Source organism: Emydura macquarii, unplaced genomic scaffold, assembly GCF_026122565.2.
Source record: "Emydura macquarii macquarii isolate MOO-44397 ecotype Brisbane River unplaced genomic scaffold, CSIRO-AGI_Emac_v2 contig_383, whole genome shotgun sequence".
NCBI lineage: Eukaryota > Metazoa > Chordata > Testudines > Chelidae > Emydura > Emydura macquarii.
Genome location: NW_027130520.1, coordinates 327,608 through 342,148, shown reverse-complemented (window position 1 = coordinate 342,148; position 14,541 = coordinate 327,608). Strand labels below are relative to the sequence as shown.

The window sequence follows — 14,541 nt, the reverse complement described above, 5'->3', positions numbered from 1 at the left end:
GATGTGGTGATCAATGGGTTTCTTGTATATAGTTGTCTGTAGAGTTCCATTGTTGAAGCTAATCATGGAGTTCAGGAACTTGACACTGATATGGGAGAGTTCCAGAGAGAGTTTAATGGATGGGTGGTGGTTGTTGAAGTTGTGGTGGAGATCTATGAGGGATTTTAACTCGTATGTCCAGAGGATGAAAATATCATCAATGTATCTCAGGTATACCATTGGTTTCATGGTGCATTTGACCAAAAATTATTTTTCAAAATGGCCCATGATTGGCATATTGGGGAGTTATCCTTGTACCCATTGATATGCTCAAGATATGGACATAGTGTTCATTGTGGAATGTAAAATTGTTATGGCTGAGAATTAAATGGGATGATGTGTTTGGGGTGGATATCTGAATGTTGTTCATTGTTTTGTATATATTTGAGGCAGGCAGCTATGCTGACATTGTGAGGAATGTTGGTGTAAAGGAAGGTGACATCCATGGTGTTCTGAGGGAGAGCGTAATGTTGCAGAGTTTGTGCAGGAAGTCTGTTGTGTCCTGACAGAAGCTGGCCCTTTGTGTGGTTAGTTGTTTGAGGATGGTTTCTATGAGTCCCGATATTGTTTCAGTAAGAATGCCATGGCCAGATATGATGGGTCTGCCTGGGTTCCCTTGTTTGTATATCTTGGGCCCGGTCTACACTGCCGATGGATTTCAGCAGCAGGCAACAGCAGATTCACAGGCTACTCTACATAGCTTGTGTATCTCCCATTGCTTTACTAACTTCTATTTAGCGTGGCGTCCCCACTGTGCTGTGCCGATGGGAAATGGCCTCTGGTTGACACAGCATTACTCTTCCTACAGGGGTGGATTAATGGCATCGACATCTGGGTTCGACTGAGCAGGTCTCCACTGCCGCTCAATTGATCCCACGGAATCAATCATGCACTGCCAACAATGCCACCAGCAGTGTACACGTATCCTTGGGAAGCATGTAGAAGGTCCCTGAGGTGGGTTCCTGGGGTTTGTAGCATTGTTTGGGGAAGGATTTGATTATATCTTTAAATTTCTAAGTAAATTGTGGTCTGAGGTCTTCTTTAAGTTCTTTATAGTAAATCGTGGTGTCAGAGAGTTGTCAGTTGGCCTCATTAATGTAGTCATCCCAGTTGAGGACTATGATGGTGCCCCCTTGTCTGCTGGTTTGATCACTATCTGGTGGTTAGATTTCAGACATTGTATAGCTGTCATCTTGGCGGTGGAGAGGTTGTGGTGGAAGTCACATTTGTTAAGAATTTCACAGGTCTGGTCTACACTACAGAGTTTGTTGACATAAGGCAGTTTACATCGACCTAACTCTGTAGGCATCTATACTAAGATGTGGGTGAGTTACATCAGTGGGAACTACTATCCAATTTAATAACTCCACCTCTGTGAGAGGCATAGCATTTAAGTAGATGTAGTTAGGTCAATGCAGTGTCAGTGTACACACTGCGGTGTCTACATTGACTGTTGCTGCCTTTCAGAGACCATCCCACAATGCCCCACACTGGCCGTTAAATCAGTGCAAGTGCTTCTGGTGAGGACACGCACCACCGACACAAGGAGCAGTGTGGATGTATAAAACTGATTCAAGTACTGCGAGGGCTGTACGTCAACATAACTTAGTTTGACTTAATTTTGTAGTGTAGATTTGCCCACAGTCAAATTTTTTCCTGAAGCAATCAATGTAATGATCAAGAGTGTGGTATCATCCGCTCTGTACTGTCCAATCAGATTATTCTTTTTTCTTATGATTGTTGGTGGGACATGATAATTGTGTGGTGTTGTCATTGTTGTGAAAGAATTCTTTGAGGCAGAGCCAATGGAAGAATTCTTCTAATTCTCCACATGCTAGTATGGAATCAAGTTCTGTGGTGGGGCAAATTTTCAGTCTCTTAAGAGAGTACAGATAATTCAACTCTAGTTAGAGATAGGCTTGATAAATTGATGATATTTGGGTGTCATGTAGTGTCCATGTGGTGGGTATTGGTGCCATAGTTTCTCTTGGAGTTGAGATTTTTGTTTTTGTGTTGGATAACTGTGGTCATGTTTTTTTGATTGTTGTTTTGGATTTCTTGCATGATTTCCAGGTAACTTTCCTGATTTTGTTTTTGTTTTTCCAGTGTGTGGGAGCAGGTGATGACTTCTTGTTTGAGGTGGTCCCTTCCACAGTATGTGAGGTGCCGTAAGTGGTTCCACAGTTTTTCTGAAGTCCATCTGCAGAGCTGTTCAGCATATTTGGAAATATGTGTAGCAGTCAGAGGGTTATAGATGGTGAGACCTCAGGAGATGATGTTTTGTTTTTTGCATTTGCTCAGGAAGTAAATATCCCTTGAATGGTCCCTTGAAATATGTGTTAACCACTTATACTACACAATCTGTTCCACCTTGTATTTAGCACTGACACTATAAGGCTTTGTCTACACTACAGAGTTAGGTCAACGTAAGCCAGCTTACATCAATTTAACTTTGTAATTGTCTATCCTCCAACATTGCTCCCGCCAAGGTAAGTCATCCACTACACCGACCTAATAACTCTACCTCCACTAGAGGTATAGCACTTAGGTCGATTTAGTTAGGGTGATGCAGTGTCCATGTTGTAGACATTGCATTACTCACATTGCTTGCTGGCTGTCACCCCACTAGCCCTTGAGGGCTTGCTGCCTGAGCCATCAGTCCCCTTTCCCCAGGGTGGGGGAGCTCCAGTTCTGAGCCCTGCATGGGGCTGACAGCTCTAACTGTCAGCCCCCCACACCACCCCACTTAAGGTAGTGCAAGTGCTCCTGGTGAGGATGTGCACCACTGGCTAGTATGGACATGAACAGCCACAGTAATCACTGCAGTGGCTGTATATTGACCTAACTTAGGTTGACATAAACATGTAGTGTAGACAAGGCCTGAGTTAGTTCCCCAGACTCACAGAAGAGCTCTGTGTAAGCTGAAAAACTTGTCTCTCTCACCAACAGAAGTTGGTTCACTAAAAAGATATTACCTCACCTACCTTGTCTCTCTACATTCCAGGTATGTGATTAGTTGTAATAAAACAATTTCAGTATGCACTCATCTGTGGTGTAACTCCTCTGAAGTCTATGGAATTAAAACAGGGATAAGCTTAATCCGCTGCAGGGGTTACAGTATACTCTAATGGAGAGCTCATCTACTCATCATGAATGTGAATATCTTTTCCTGGTTTTGTGGAAGTGAGGACTCCCCAGGCAGGAAGTCTGAAAGTATAGGAGGAGTGTAATAGGAGGAACTGATATCTGGCTGGAGAGTTTCTGGGGCTCTCAGCTTTCCTGCCAGGAGGTGAAACAGGGACAACAGCTGTTGTGAGAAGAAGCAATGTCCCATATAGAAATCCCCTATCCAACTATTTCAACAAAAGATTGGTTCCCCTGCTGGCACCCATAAAGGGAAAAAACAGAAAAATAATAGATAGATTTTGCATAAAATCTGAGTTTTCCACTTATTATTGTTTGTACTTCAATAGTTCCTCACAGTCCTGAACATGAATCAGTGCCCCACAGTGCTGTACAAACACATAAGTAAGAGACAATCCCCACTTTGATGCAAATACCTTTTCATTTTCTAAATATAGGAAATTACATTGGGAATTTCAAAATTTCCATAGGATAATCCCCTGGGCCTCTTCCTATAACTTGTATGTATTTCCAGATATTCAATTTAGCAAGCAAAATCAATTCCTGGATGTAGATTAAAGAAATATTAAAGAGATCTCAAGCTATATGCCTTGAATTTAAAAGGAGTATGTTTTATAGAGCACTAGTCAACGGATAGCAGTTAGAGTAGCTATCTATATAAAATGAGATGCTAAAAGAAGTTTATAGAATCATAGAAATGTAGGGCTGGAAGGGACCTCAAGAGGTCATCAACTCCTGCCCCTGTGTTGATGGAGGACCACATAAACCTAGACCTCTCTGCCAGGTGTTTGTCTAACCCATTCTTAAAATCCTCCAATGATGGGGATTCCACAGCCTTCCCTGGAAGCCTATTCTAGAGCTTAACTACCATTGTAGTTAGAAAGTTTTTCCTAATATCTAACGAAAATCTCGTTTGCTACAAATAAAGCCCATTGCTTCTTCTCCTACGTTCAGTGGACATGGAGAGCAATTGATTCCCAACAGCCTTTAACATATTTGAAGGTCCCTTCCCAGTCTTCTTTTCTCAAGAGTAAGCATGCCCAGTTTTTTTAAGCTTTCCTCATACGTAAAGTTTCCTAAACCTTTTATCATCTTTGTTGCTCTCCTCTGGACTCTCTCCACTTTGTCCCCATCTTTCCTGAAGTGTGGAGCCAAGAACTGGATAAAATACTCCAAGTGAAGCCTCACCAGTGCCAAGTAGAGGGGGATAATTACCTCTCATGTCATACACAGGACACTTCTATTTTTACACCCCAGAATTATATTAGCTTTTTTCACAATTGCATGACATTGTTAACTCATATTCCATTTGTGATCTACTAAAACCCACAGATCCTTCTCAGCAATATTATACCTAGGCAGTTATTCCCCTGTTTGTAGATGTGCATTTGTTGTTCCTTCCAAGTGCAGTACTTTGTACTTGTCTTTATTTCATCTTGTTGATTTCGAACCAATTCTCCAATTTGTCGAGGTCATTTCGAATTATAATCCTATCCTCTGACATGTTTACGACCCCTCCCAGTTGGTGTCATGTTCAAATGTTATAAGCATATGCTTCACACCATTATCCAAGTTATTAATGAAAATATTGAACAGTACTCGACTTAGGACTGACCACTGTGGGATCCCACTAAATACATCCTCGCAGTTTGACAGTGAGCCATTGATGACTACTCTTTCAGTAGAGTTTTTCAACCAGGCATACACTTACATTATAGTAATTTCATCTAGACTGCTCTTCCCTAGTTTGCTTATGAAAATGCTATGTGGGACTGTATCTAAAGTCTTACTAAAATCAATATATATCATGTCTACTGCTTCTCCCTTATCCACCAGGCCAGTAACATTGTCAAAGAAGAAAATCAGTTTGGTTTGACATGACTTGTTTTTAACAAATCCATGCTGGCTATGTCTTATAAACCTATTATCCTCTAGGTATCAGAGTTAGGCTGACCAGTCTATAATTACCTGGGGTCCTCTTTGTTCTCCTTTTTAAGAAGGAGCAAGATAACAATTTGACATAAAATCTAATATTCTATTTCCAGACACTGCATTTGCCAAGCCAATGAGCATAACAAACCTGACTTCTATGTTACATGACACACACACTTTCAAATGCTCTTTATTCACACCCGTTCCAAAAATGACAGTTGCTAAGTATTTCTAAATGTTTTTAGTATAATTCCTATCTTCAAAACATTAAAAACCTAACAATAGAATGTTTTCATTATATACTGTCAATTACTTCTGAAATCCTCTATGGTCCAAGATCAGCACTAATTGTAGTCACTCATATTACTTAGACTTGGTGGGTCTCCTCAAACAGTTCTGCTATATAAGATCAACACTTCCATTTGCAAAAGTCAATATTTCAATTTGAATTAAACTATCTAGAGCAATATGCTTTACCATTTCATTATAAAGATTGAACAGAGGTGATAATACAACTACTCAAAGATGAATTATTATTCTAATATATTCAACACACAAGAGTCCAGAGATGGAATCAGCATGGCAATTTTATTGTCCAATACAGAAGCCTTCTTTGTTCCTTTGGCAGCTAACTGAACTACTATCAAGCCTGGTACTGGAATAATCTACAATTTCTCCTAGGAGACTTCAAGACCTATGCTGACAATATCTCCATCTCATTGGCTCAGGACCTCATGTCTACAATGGTAAACTTGGGATTCTCCCAGGTACATTCCAGGCATATTCACACAGCTGATACACTCTTGATTTTATCTTAACATTAGTGATAGATGTCTTAGGTGTAATAACCAGGCTTTTAGCCTTGTCTGACTGTCTCTTCCTCTAAAAGATATCAATGCTTTCTAACCTTCCCACAAGGGAAAAAAATCAACCAGGCTAGTCTACTTCTGAAGACTTTTGATTCAGATGAGCTTCCAGAACATCCTGGTAAAAAACACCATCTAGTCATTAGAACAACGTGTTGATGGAATAGTTATAGTCTCCTACCAACTGGCATCAATTCACTTGCCCAGAAATACAACCTCTCTCCACCTCATCCACACAGATCACTTGGGAACTCTGGCAACCAGTGTCAAGAGTGTGAAGCACAGACTAGAATGTAGGTGGTACAAAACATACTCAGAACTTTGCCACATGCCGCACACAGAATTCATGAAAGACTATGTTACACCTGTGGATAAGACCCAGAGATCCTTCTTCTCCTCTGTTACAGTCTGAAAAATATCACCCCGTTGAACTGTTCCAAAAAGTTATTTATCAGTTCAGACTTTTAATGCAACTACTATGAAGATCTCCTTCTATGCTACCTGCTATGAGGAGATCCTATTTCACTGAAGAGGCCAGAAGAACCTAAGATGGCCTCCTATAAACAGAACAGAAGAATGCAGCCATCAACACTCCTTAACAGAATTACAGACAGTGACCACAAACAGGCTTGAAAACGTTTTAAAGAGATGTCCAAACCAGTACCTGTAACTGAAACCCTTGTAAGGAACTGCAGGGTCCACTGTTGGGCAAAGACAATCGATGGTTCCCTCAGAGAGGGAAATCTACTGGTTGTCCTGAAATATGTGATAATCAGACCAACACTCAACAAATCACCATCACTACCATTTGGTTGAATCTCAGCCATATTTGCCTTGAATATTTGCTAGGGGTTCTTTGTTGTGAATACTAGGCATGCTGTTCTGATTTATATTAGACTATGACTCTGCATTACATTTTGTTTCATCAATCTACTCCATTTCACATCCCTTGCTATGGAGTCTTTTGTTTTAACCAAACAAAATCTGTTTTACTCTGCAAACTGTAAAGTACTTGCCATAACTGATACTATTTTCATTTGGATTAAAATCTATGCAACATCATAAGAAACACACAATGTCTATTTCCACATCTCTTGTACTTTTATTTCTATATGTCCAGTACAGTTTTCATTCCACGTACCAGGGTAGAATACCAGATTATTTTTTACACTTCCATAGCCAACTAGCTGACCTAGGGATTTGTATACATCCAAAATTGGACATTCTAAATCCATTCTGATTAACCAGGTCTGACTGTATAAATGTTTTTAGTATTAAATTATGCTTTATCCTTAATAATTTGTACAAATTCCATTTCTGTGTCTTATAAAGGCAGTTAAAATGTCAAATTCTGCTATTTTGTGATTGAGAAAATAAGCTGGCAGTATATTACAAAACTAGCTTGTGCTAGCATATCTGTTCTCAGTCCAAAGCAGTATAACGGTTTGTTTAGCAAGAATATGTTAAATTTCTGTGTGGAAAACCTGCTTAGGTTAAGTTTCACTTACCCAATCTATTTTATCCACATTCCAATATTTTTTTAAATCACGGAACTGCATCAGCATCCCCTTTAGACCCACAACAATGATACTTGCTAGAACACACTGCAAAGGAAAAAAAGGGAAAAGGCTATTAGGGAACTGCTAGGTAGCAAAATTGGCATTTTTCCCAAATTAGTACTTGATGTTATAACTTAATCCTAGAAATACCAAGGTAAATGTTTAAAAAATGTAATGAGTACAGACATCAAAGGCACAGGCACCAGAACCACTCTCCCCATCTAACAGACTACCTAGGAGAGGCCCTGGAATGAAGAACACAGGAATTTCTGGAGAGAAATACCAAGCCCATCTTTTAGCGCTACCTGGGGAGGGTCTCCAAAGCAAAAGAGCTAGTAACTTCCAGACACTGATATGATTCCTGTCCTATTAAGACAATTCTGGAGTTCTTTTGGCCAGGACTGCACTGAGTCTCTGCAGGGCTCCTGAGTCTCCCTGTGCTGCATCCGTAGTCAGGTCCACACCTTCCACATCCACCCCCTGCAGAGCTCCTTTATAGCACAGGTAGTCCGCCATGGAGTGCACTGGCACACACCTTCTTCCACCACCTCCAAGGGCTCCAATACAACCGGCATTTCTTTGTTCTCCACCCAAGGAGTCATCCGTGAAACCTCTCTGAGCTGCTGGTCTTCTACCACTGCCTCCTCCAGACCTGGAGGCTGGTCTCCGCAACCAGGTCCGTGGCGGCTGCCAAGGGGGCGGATCTCCTCGTGGAGCCCCTGCTACACAATCCCCATCTCAGTGAGCAGGTGGCGGAGTACTACTCAGTGCGCCAGAGGCTGGTCCTGGCAGGCGTTACAAAGATTGGAGACCTCCTGGACTACAACCGGGGGACTGGCTGGATCCCAAAGCACTAGGGTGGTGCATGGGGCTCTCCACACTTCAAACCCCCCTGTGTACTCCAGGAGGTGAGGGCAGCCTTGCCTCCTGCTACTCAGGCCTACCTCGAGCGGGTCCTGAGAGAGGGCGCTCCCCGCCCGCCCCTCACCACAGGCCCTCCAGACCTCTTCATCGGACCCCTGCCCATGAGCCTCCCCGACTGCCTCCTCCGCACACCCCCGAGCCGACTGCGAGTTCTGCAGTTGGTGTGCTTCCAAGCCACGCCACAGGCACATCTCCACATGCTCGTACTCCACACACTCTATTTCCTCGCCCTTGTGTTCCGCCCTGACACCAAGTGGCGGGACTTCTTACCACCTGTTGAGGGCAAGAGACACCAGTGGGCCAGCCTGTATTCAACCTTGGTTCCACAGCCCACCGGGGATGTTGACTGGCGGCTCCTTCACAGAGCCGTGAGCACGGGCATGTACTTGGCATGGTTCACCCACAGTCCCAAAGCCTGACCCTTTTGCGGCGTGAGGGAGACCTTGGCACACATCTACCTGGAATGCGCCAGGTTGCAGTCCCTATTCCGGCTCCTCCAGAACCTCCTCCTAAGGTTCTGGCTGCACTTCTCCCCACACCTCCTCATCTACATGCACCCCATCTGCGGCTCCACAGTCACTGGACCTCCTCGTCAACCTCCTCCTCACCTTGGCCAAGGTGGCCATCTATAACTCCCAGGGAGAGGAGGTTGGCCAAGGAGGTGCTCTGCAACTGTGGGGCCTCCTTCCGTTCCTCCATCCGATCACGTCTCCGAGCAGGGTTCCTCTGGGCCGCATCCGCTGACTCCTTGGCTACCTTTGAGGAGCAGTGGGCACTGTCTAGGGTCCTCTGCTCGATGTCCCCTTCAGGTTCCCTCCATTTAGAACTTTGACCTCTATGCCCATCCCTGTTTTTTCATTCATTGTCCCCCGTAATTAGTTGAGTCCAGGTCCCAGATCCCCTTAGGCTGGGGGAGGGGCTTTTAGCTGTGGGTGGGCTTGTGCCTGCCCACACCCTGGTACTCAAATAGTACTGGAGCCCTAACTGAGAGGAATGGGAACAGGCTGAGTAAACCTGCATGGAGTGGGTCGATGAGGAGCAGCTGTTGGGCTTGTTAGCAAGCTGCTATAAAGGCTCACAGGAAGGAAGTGCGGGGGGGGGGCCGGAGAGGGGAGGTAAACAGCCAGAAAGAGAGAAGCTACAGCAGCAGGATGAGCTCTTTTTGGTCAGTGGCTGCAACCTGGAGGCCCCTGAGGCTGTTAGCCTGGATTGTGTGTCAATAGACGGTCGTAGGTAACAACCTGTAAATAAAGAGCACTGGTGAGAGCACAAAGCTGAAGGCTGCGAGTGGTTTTCGGGAGCAGAGGACCTGAGCAGAGGGGGGTCCTGTGTGAACCCGTTACAGGCCTCATATATTTAGACAGATTACAGATCAAAATTAAGTTAAAAGTACATATTTCCTAGTGTAAAGGAATTGGGGGGTAGGTATTCTAAGACTTTCAGAGGTTTATTCTCCTCTTTCTATTTTGCCACTCACACTGGTGTTTCAAAAGAAGAACCATTTTCTATGAAAGACACATATGTATTGTATGGAAATGTGAAATGGAACTTTTAAAAAATGAAAACAAAATGAAGTACTGTACCATGGGCAGCCAGTATAGCATTGGTCCTATTGCATAGATTACCACAAGTATCAAAAGACAAGATATAAGGCAAGCCACCTAAAAACAAACAAACAGGAAAAGTACAATAATGTTATTCAATTTTTATAGCCAATTGGAAGTCAGTTGAATATGCTGGTTTTGTGAGAAATGGTGAGAATAACAAAACATTATAAACACAAAAGTTAAAGGAGACAGGCTAGAGATTTTGGCTATCAAATTATCTGTGGATTGGAACAATGTGTGGATCATTTAAATTTTCATCTCTGGCCTTTAGCCACTAAATGCGCAGAAATATGTGGATCAGATATCAACATTGGGCTTGATCTTGATGCTAGATACACAGGCACAAACCAGTGCATGACTTGTAAAATCAGCTGTTGAAATGGGATGTGTATGTGCCATAATTTTACAAGATCTGCAGTTATGTGTGCTTATTCTGTATTTGTACTTATGGTAACATGCCCTTCATGTTCTGTCATGTCACAATCATTTATCACCACATTGAACAATGCAACAGTGATATTTGAACAATTTTAAATTTGTTAGCTGCTTTTTAATAGAAGGAGCTCTTTTCTTTCTTTATTAGGAGAAACCATTTCCCTTGTATGATCAAGTATCAATGAGTATTCCTGTTAGCATTGAAGCATCAGTAAATCATCCCAACATCAGAAAGTTAATGGTGTATGGTTAATGGTTTATGAATCCAGGCAAATGCATGTAAAGCTTGCTCAGGAGACACAGGCAGGGAAAAAGGGAGGGGATGTTGCCTTATATATTAAAAATGTATACACTTGGACTGAGATTAAGATGGAAATAGGAGACAGACTTGTTGAAAGTCTCTGGGTAAGGTTAAAAAGAGTAAAAAACGAGGGTGATGTCATGGAAGGGATTTAATACAGACCACCAAACCAGGAAGAAGAAGTGGATGAGGCTTTTTTTAAACAACTAACAAAATCATCGAAAGCACAGGACTTGGTGGTGATGGGGGACTTCAACTACTCAGTTATCTGTTGGGAAAATACCACAGCAGGGCACAGACTACCCAACAAGTTCTTGGAATGTATTGGAGACAATTTTTTATTTCAGAAGGTGGAGAAAGCTACTAGGGGAGAGGCTGTTCTAGATTTGATTTTGACAAACAGGGAGGAGCTGGTCGAGAATTTGAAAGTGGAAAGCAGCTTGGGCGAAAGCGATCACGAAATGATAGAGTTCAAGATTCTAAGGAATGGTAGGAGGGAGAACAGCAAAATAAAGACAATGGATTTCAAGAAGGCAGACTTTAGCAAACAGGGAGTTGGTAGGTAAGATCCCATGGGAAGCAAGTCTAAGAGAAAAAACAATTGAAGACAGTTGGCAGTTTTTCAAAGAGACATTATTAAGGGCACAAGAGCAAACTATCCCGTTGCATAAGAAAGATAGGAAGTATGGCAAGAGACCACCCTGGCTTAACCAGGAGATCTTAAATGATCTAAAAGTCAAAAAAGAGTCCTACAAAAAGTGGAAACTAGGTCAACTTACAAAGGATGAATATAAACAAAAAACACAAGTATGCAGGGACAAAATTAGAAAGGTCAAGGCACAAAACGAGATTAACTAGCTAGAGACATAAAGGGTAACAAGAAAACACTCTACAAATATATTAGAAGCAAGAGGAAGACCAAGGACAGGGTAGGCCTGTTACTCAATGAGGGGGTGGAAAACAATAACAGAAAATGCAGAAATGGCAGGGGTATTAAATGACTTCTTTGTTCTGGTTTTCACCAAGAGGGTTAGTGGCAATTGGACATCTAACATAGTCAATTCCAGTGAAAATGAGGCAGGATCAGAAGCTAAAATAGGGAAATAACAAGTTAAAAATTACTTAGACAAGTTAGATGTCTTCAAGTCACCAGGGCCTGATGAAATGCATCCTAGAATACTCAAGGAACTGACTGAGGAGGTATCTGAGCCATTAGCAATTATCTCTGAAAAGTCTTGGAAGACAGGAGAGATTCCAGAAGACTAGAAAAGGGCAATTATAGTGCCCATCTACAAAAAGGGAAATAAGGACAACCCGGGGAATTACAGACCAGTCAGCTTAACTTCTGTATCCAGAAAGATAATGAAGCAAATAACTAAGCAATCAATTTGCAAACATCTACAAGATAATAAGGTAAGAAGTAAGGGTCAGCATGGATATGTCAAGAACAAATCATGTCAAACCAACCTGATAGCTTTCTTTGACAGATAACAAGCCTTGTGGATAGAGGGGAGGTGGTAGATGTGGTATATCTTGACTTTAGTAAGGCTTTTGATACTGTCCCGCATGACCTTCTTTTAAACAAACTAGGGAAATATAACCTAGATGGAGCTACTATAAAGTGGGTGCAAAACTGGTTGGAAAATCATTCCCAGAGAGTAGTTATAAATGGTTCACAGTCATGCTGGAAGGGCAGAATGAGTGGGGTTCTGCAAGGATCAGTTCTGGGTCCGGTTCTGTTCAATATTTTCATCAATGATTTAGATAATGGCATAGAGAGTACACTTATTAAGTTTGCGGATGATACCAAGCTGGGAGGGGTTGCAAGTGCTTTGGAGGATACGATTATAATTCAGAATAATCTGGACAAACTGGAGAATTGGTCTGAGGTAAACAGGATGAAATTCAATAAGGACAAATGCAAAGTATTCCACATAGGAAGGAACATTCAGTTGCACACGTACAAAATGGGAAATGACTGTCTTGATATGTACTGTACAATATAAGCATATTGTGACATAGTACGAGCACACAATGGCACAGACCTTCAGTGGGCAGATTAACTGACTTTTAGGAGTGCTTTCAAGGCTTATGTTCACTTTATTTTGAAAATCAAACAACTGGAAAAGTTGGATTTAATTCATTTTAGTCACAGTCTGATTTATTTATTTAAATCCAATCAAACTAAAGCTAAAAACCAGCTCAATACGTAAAGTGAAATCCCTCACACGCCACTAGAGGGCCCGTTAGTCATGATGGTGATATGTGCAAATAAAAATGCAAGAGGCTTGAATGTAAGTGTATCCGCGCAGGGCAGAAACACAAGGCCTGGAGTTCTCACTTTCCCAAACTTGAAAGCTAATAATGAATTAAAATTAAGTATATTAATTAATCCATTTGCTTTTTTTCAGCATGGCTGCAACACATAATTGCGTTGCCATGCAGATTACTAATGCTGAAGAGCAGATTCATGCCTCTCCCTACCTGAGTTACTAAACTAAGATTGTGTGTTGAGGAGACATGCTTGGCTGCTGGGAGGAATTAGGGGCATCCCCCTCTCACAGACTGATTTATATGAAGGTTGAAGAAATGGTATTGATAATGGTTTCAGAAGAAGTTGGTTCCTGAGACCTCCATTTTATAGGTAAATGGAGAACAAGAAAATCTAATGGATACAATCAGCACAATACATGATAAGTAGCACAAAAATCTCAACTTTCTTACCAATGTAAGTCTAATGAGTTACCTGTGTTTTTGCTCCGGTGCTATATAAAAGTGCAGTACGTCCCATCGCTGCAGCGCTTGGTATGCAAAAGAAGAATGAAGGAATCACATTGCTAAGGCCATGAGCCAAAAACTCCTGCAAAGTTTTAAACAAGAATACATTGTTTTATTCCATTGTTCTGTCATTTCAACACTTCATGCCAACATGGGAGTTCCCTATGTAAATATTAGCAATTATAAAGAACAGCCTTTTAGGGAAAAACTGGTACATACAGTGTAAAAGATCTTCTAGTATAATATGCTTTCTCCTGACTCAGTACTAACCTGAATGAGACACATGTTGAGAGAGATTCAAAGGTAGAACAGGAAGACATATTTTGTTTGCAGAATAAATGGCATTCCTAGTTCTTAGAGAGAGGCTCCAACCTCAACATTTACATCCAGATTCACATCTGCATTTTGAACAGCCCAAAGTTTGGGGGTGTTTAGAGCTGAAGTATTTTCAGGCTCATCTCCAGCACTCATTTCTCTCTAATTTCAATACGAAATATTGAAAAAGAATGGTTCCTTACCTTCCTTGAGAGCAAGTTTTAATGGAGTGTTAGAAATGGTAACTTGCATTTATATGGTATCTTTCATTACTAATGCACTTTACACCTCACCCATGACTGAAGTGCAGCTACCTCTGCAAAGAATTAGATATGAAAAGCCTAATAGGGGTGGGGAAGCCATCCAAGATCTTGCAGCTGCATACTGAGGTGAATAGTGTGTACTAATACAGTGTCTGATAATGGTTCTCCAGCATCAATGCACTGAGTCAGGGAGAGAGCCTAGGGCAGTGGTTCTCAAACTTTTTGTATTGGTGACCCCTTTCACATAAGAAGCTTTTGAATGCAGCCCCCTCGCCCCATGGGTGCCTGCCCCTAGTCCCTATGGGCTCCCCACTCCCCCTTCACCCCTGGCCCCCATGGGCTCTCCACTCCCTCTTTGCCCCTAAGCCCTGCAGGTTC

General features: G+C 42.0%; 1 protein-coding gene across 6 annotated transcripts in view; it reads right to left on the bottom strand.

Annotated features, from left to right (window-relative positions):
• SLC26A7 (solute carrier family 26 member 7) overlaps positions 1–14,541 on the bottom strand; it is a 148,479-nt gene that overhangs the window by 36,236 nt on the left and 97,702 nt on the right. For all 6 annotated transcript variants that reach the window (XM_067536291.1, XM_067536301.1, XM_067536311.1 and 3 more), the window contains 3 exons: positions 13,554–13,667; positions 10,048–10,125; positions 7,490–7,585 (listed from right to left, as the gene is read on the bottom strand). In XM_067536291.1, the coding sequence (XP_067392392.1) occupies positions 7,490–7,585; positions 10,048–10,125; positions 13,554–13,667 (288 nt within the window). The remainder of the gene's footprint in view (positions 1–7,489; positions 7,586–10,047; positions 10,126–13,553; positions 13,668–14,541) is intronic.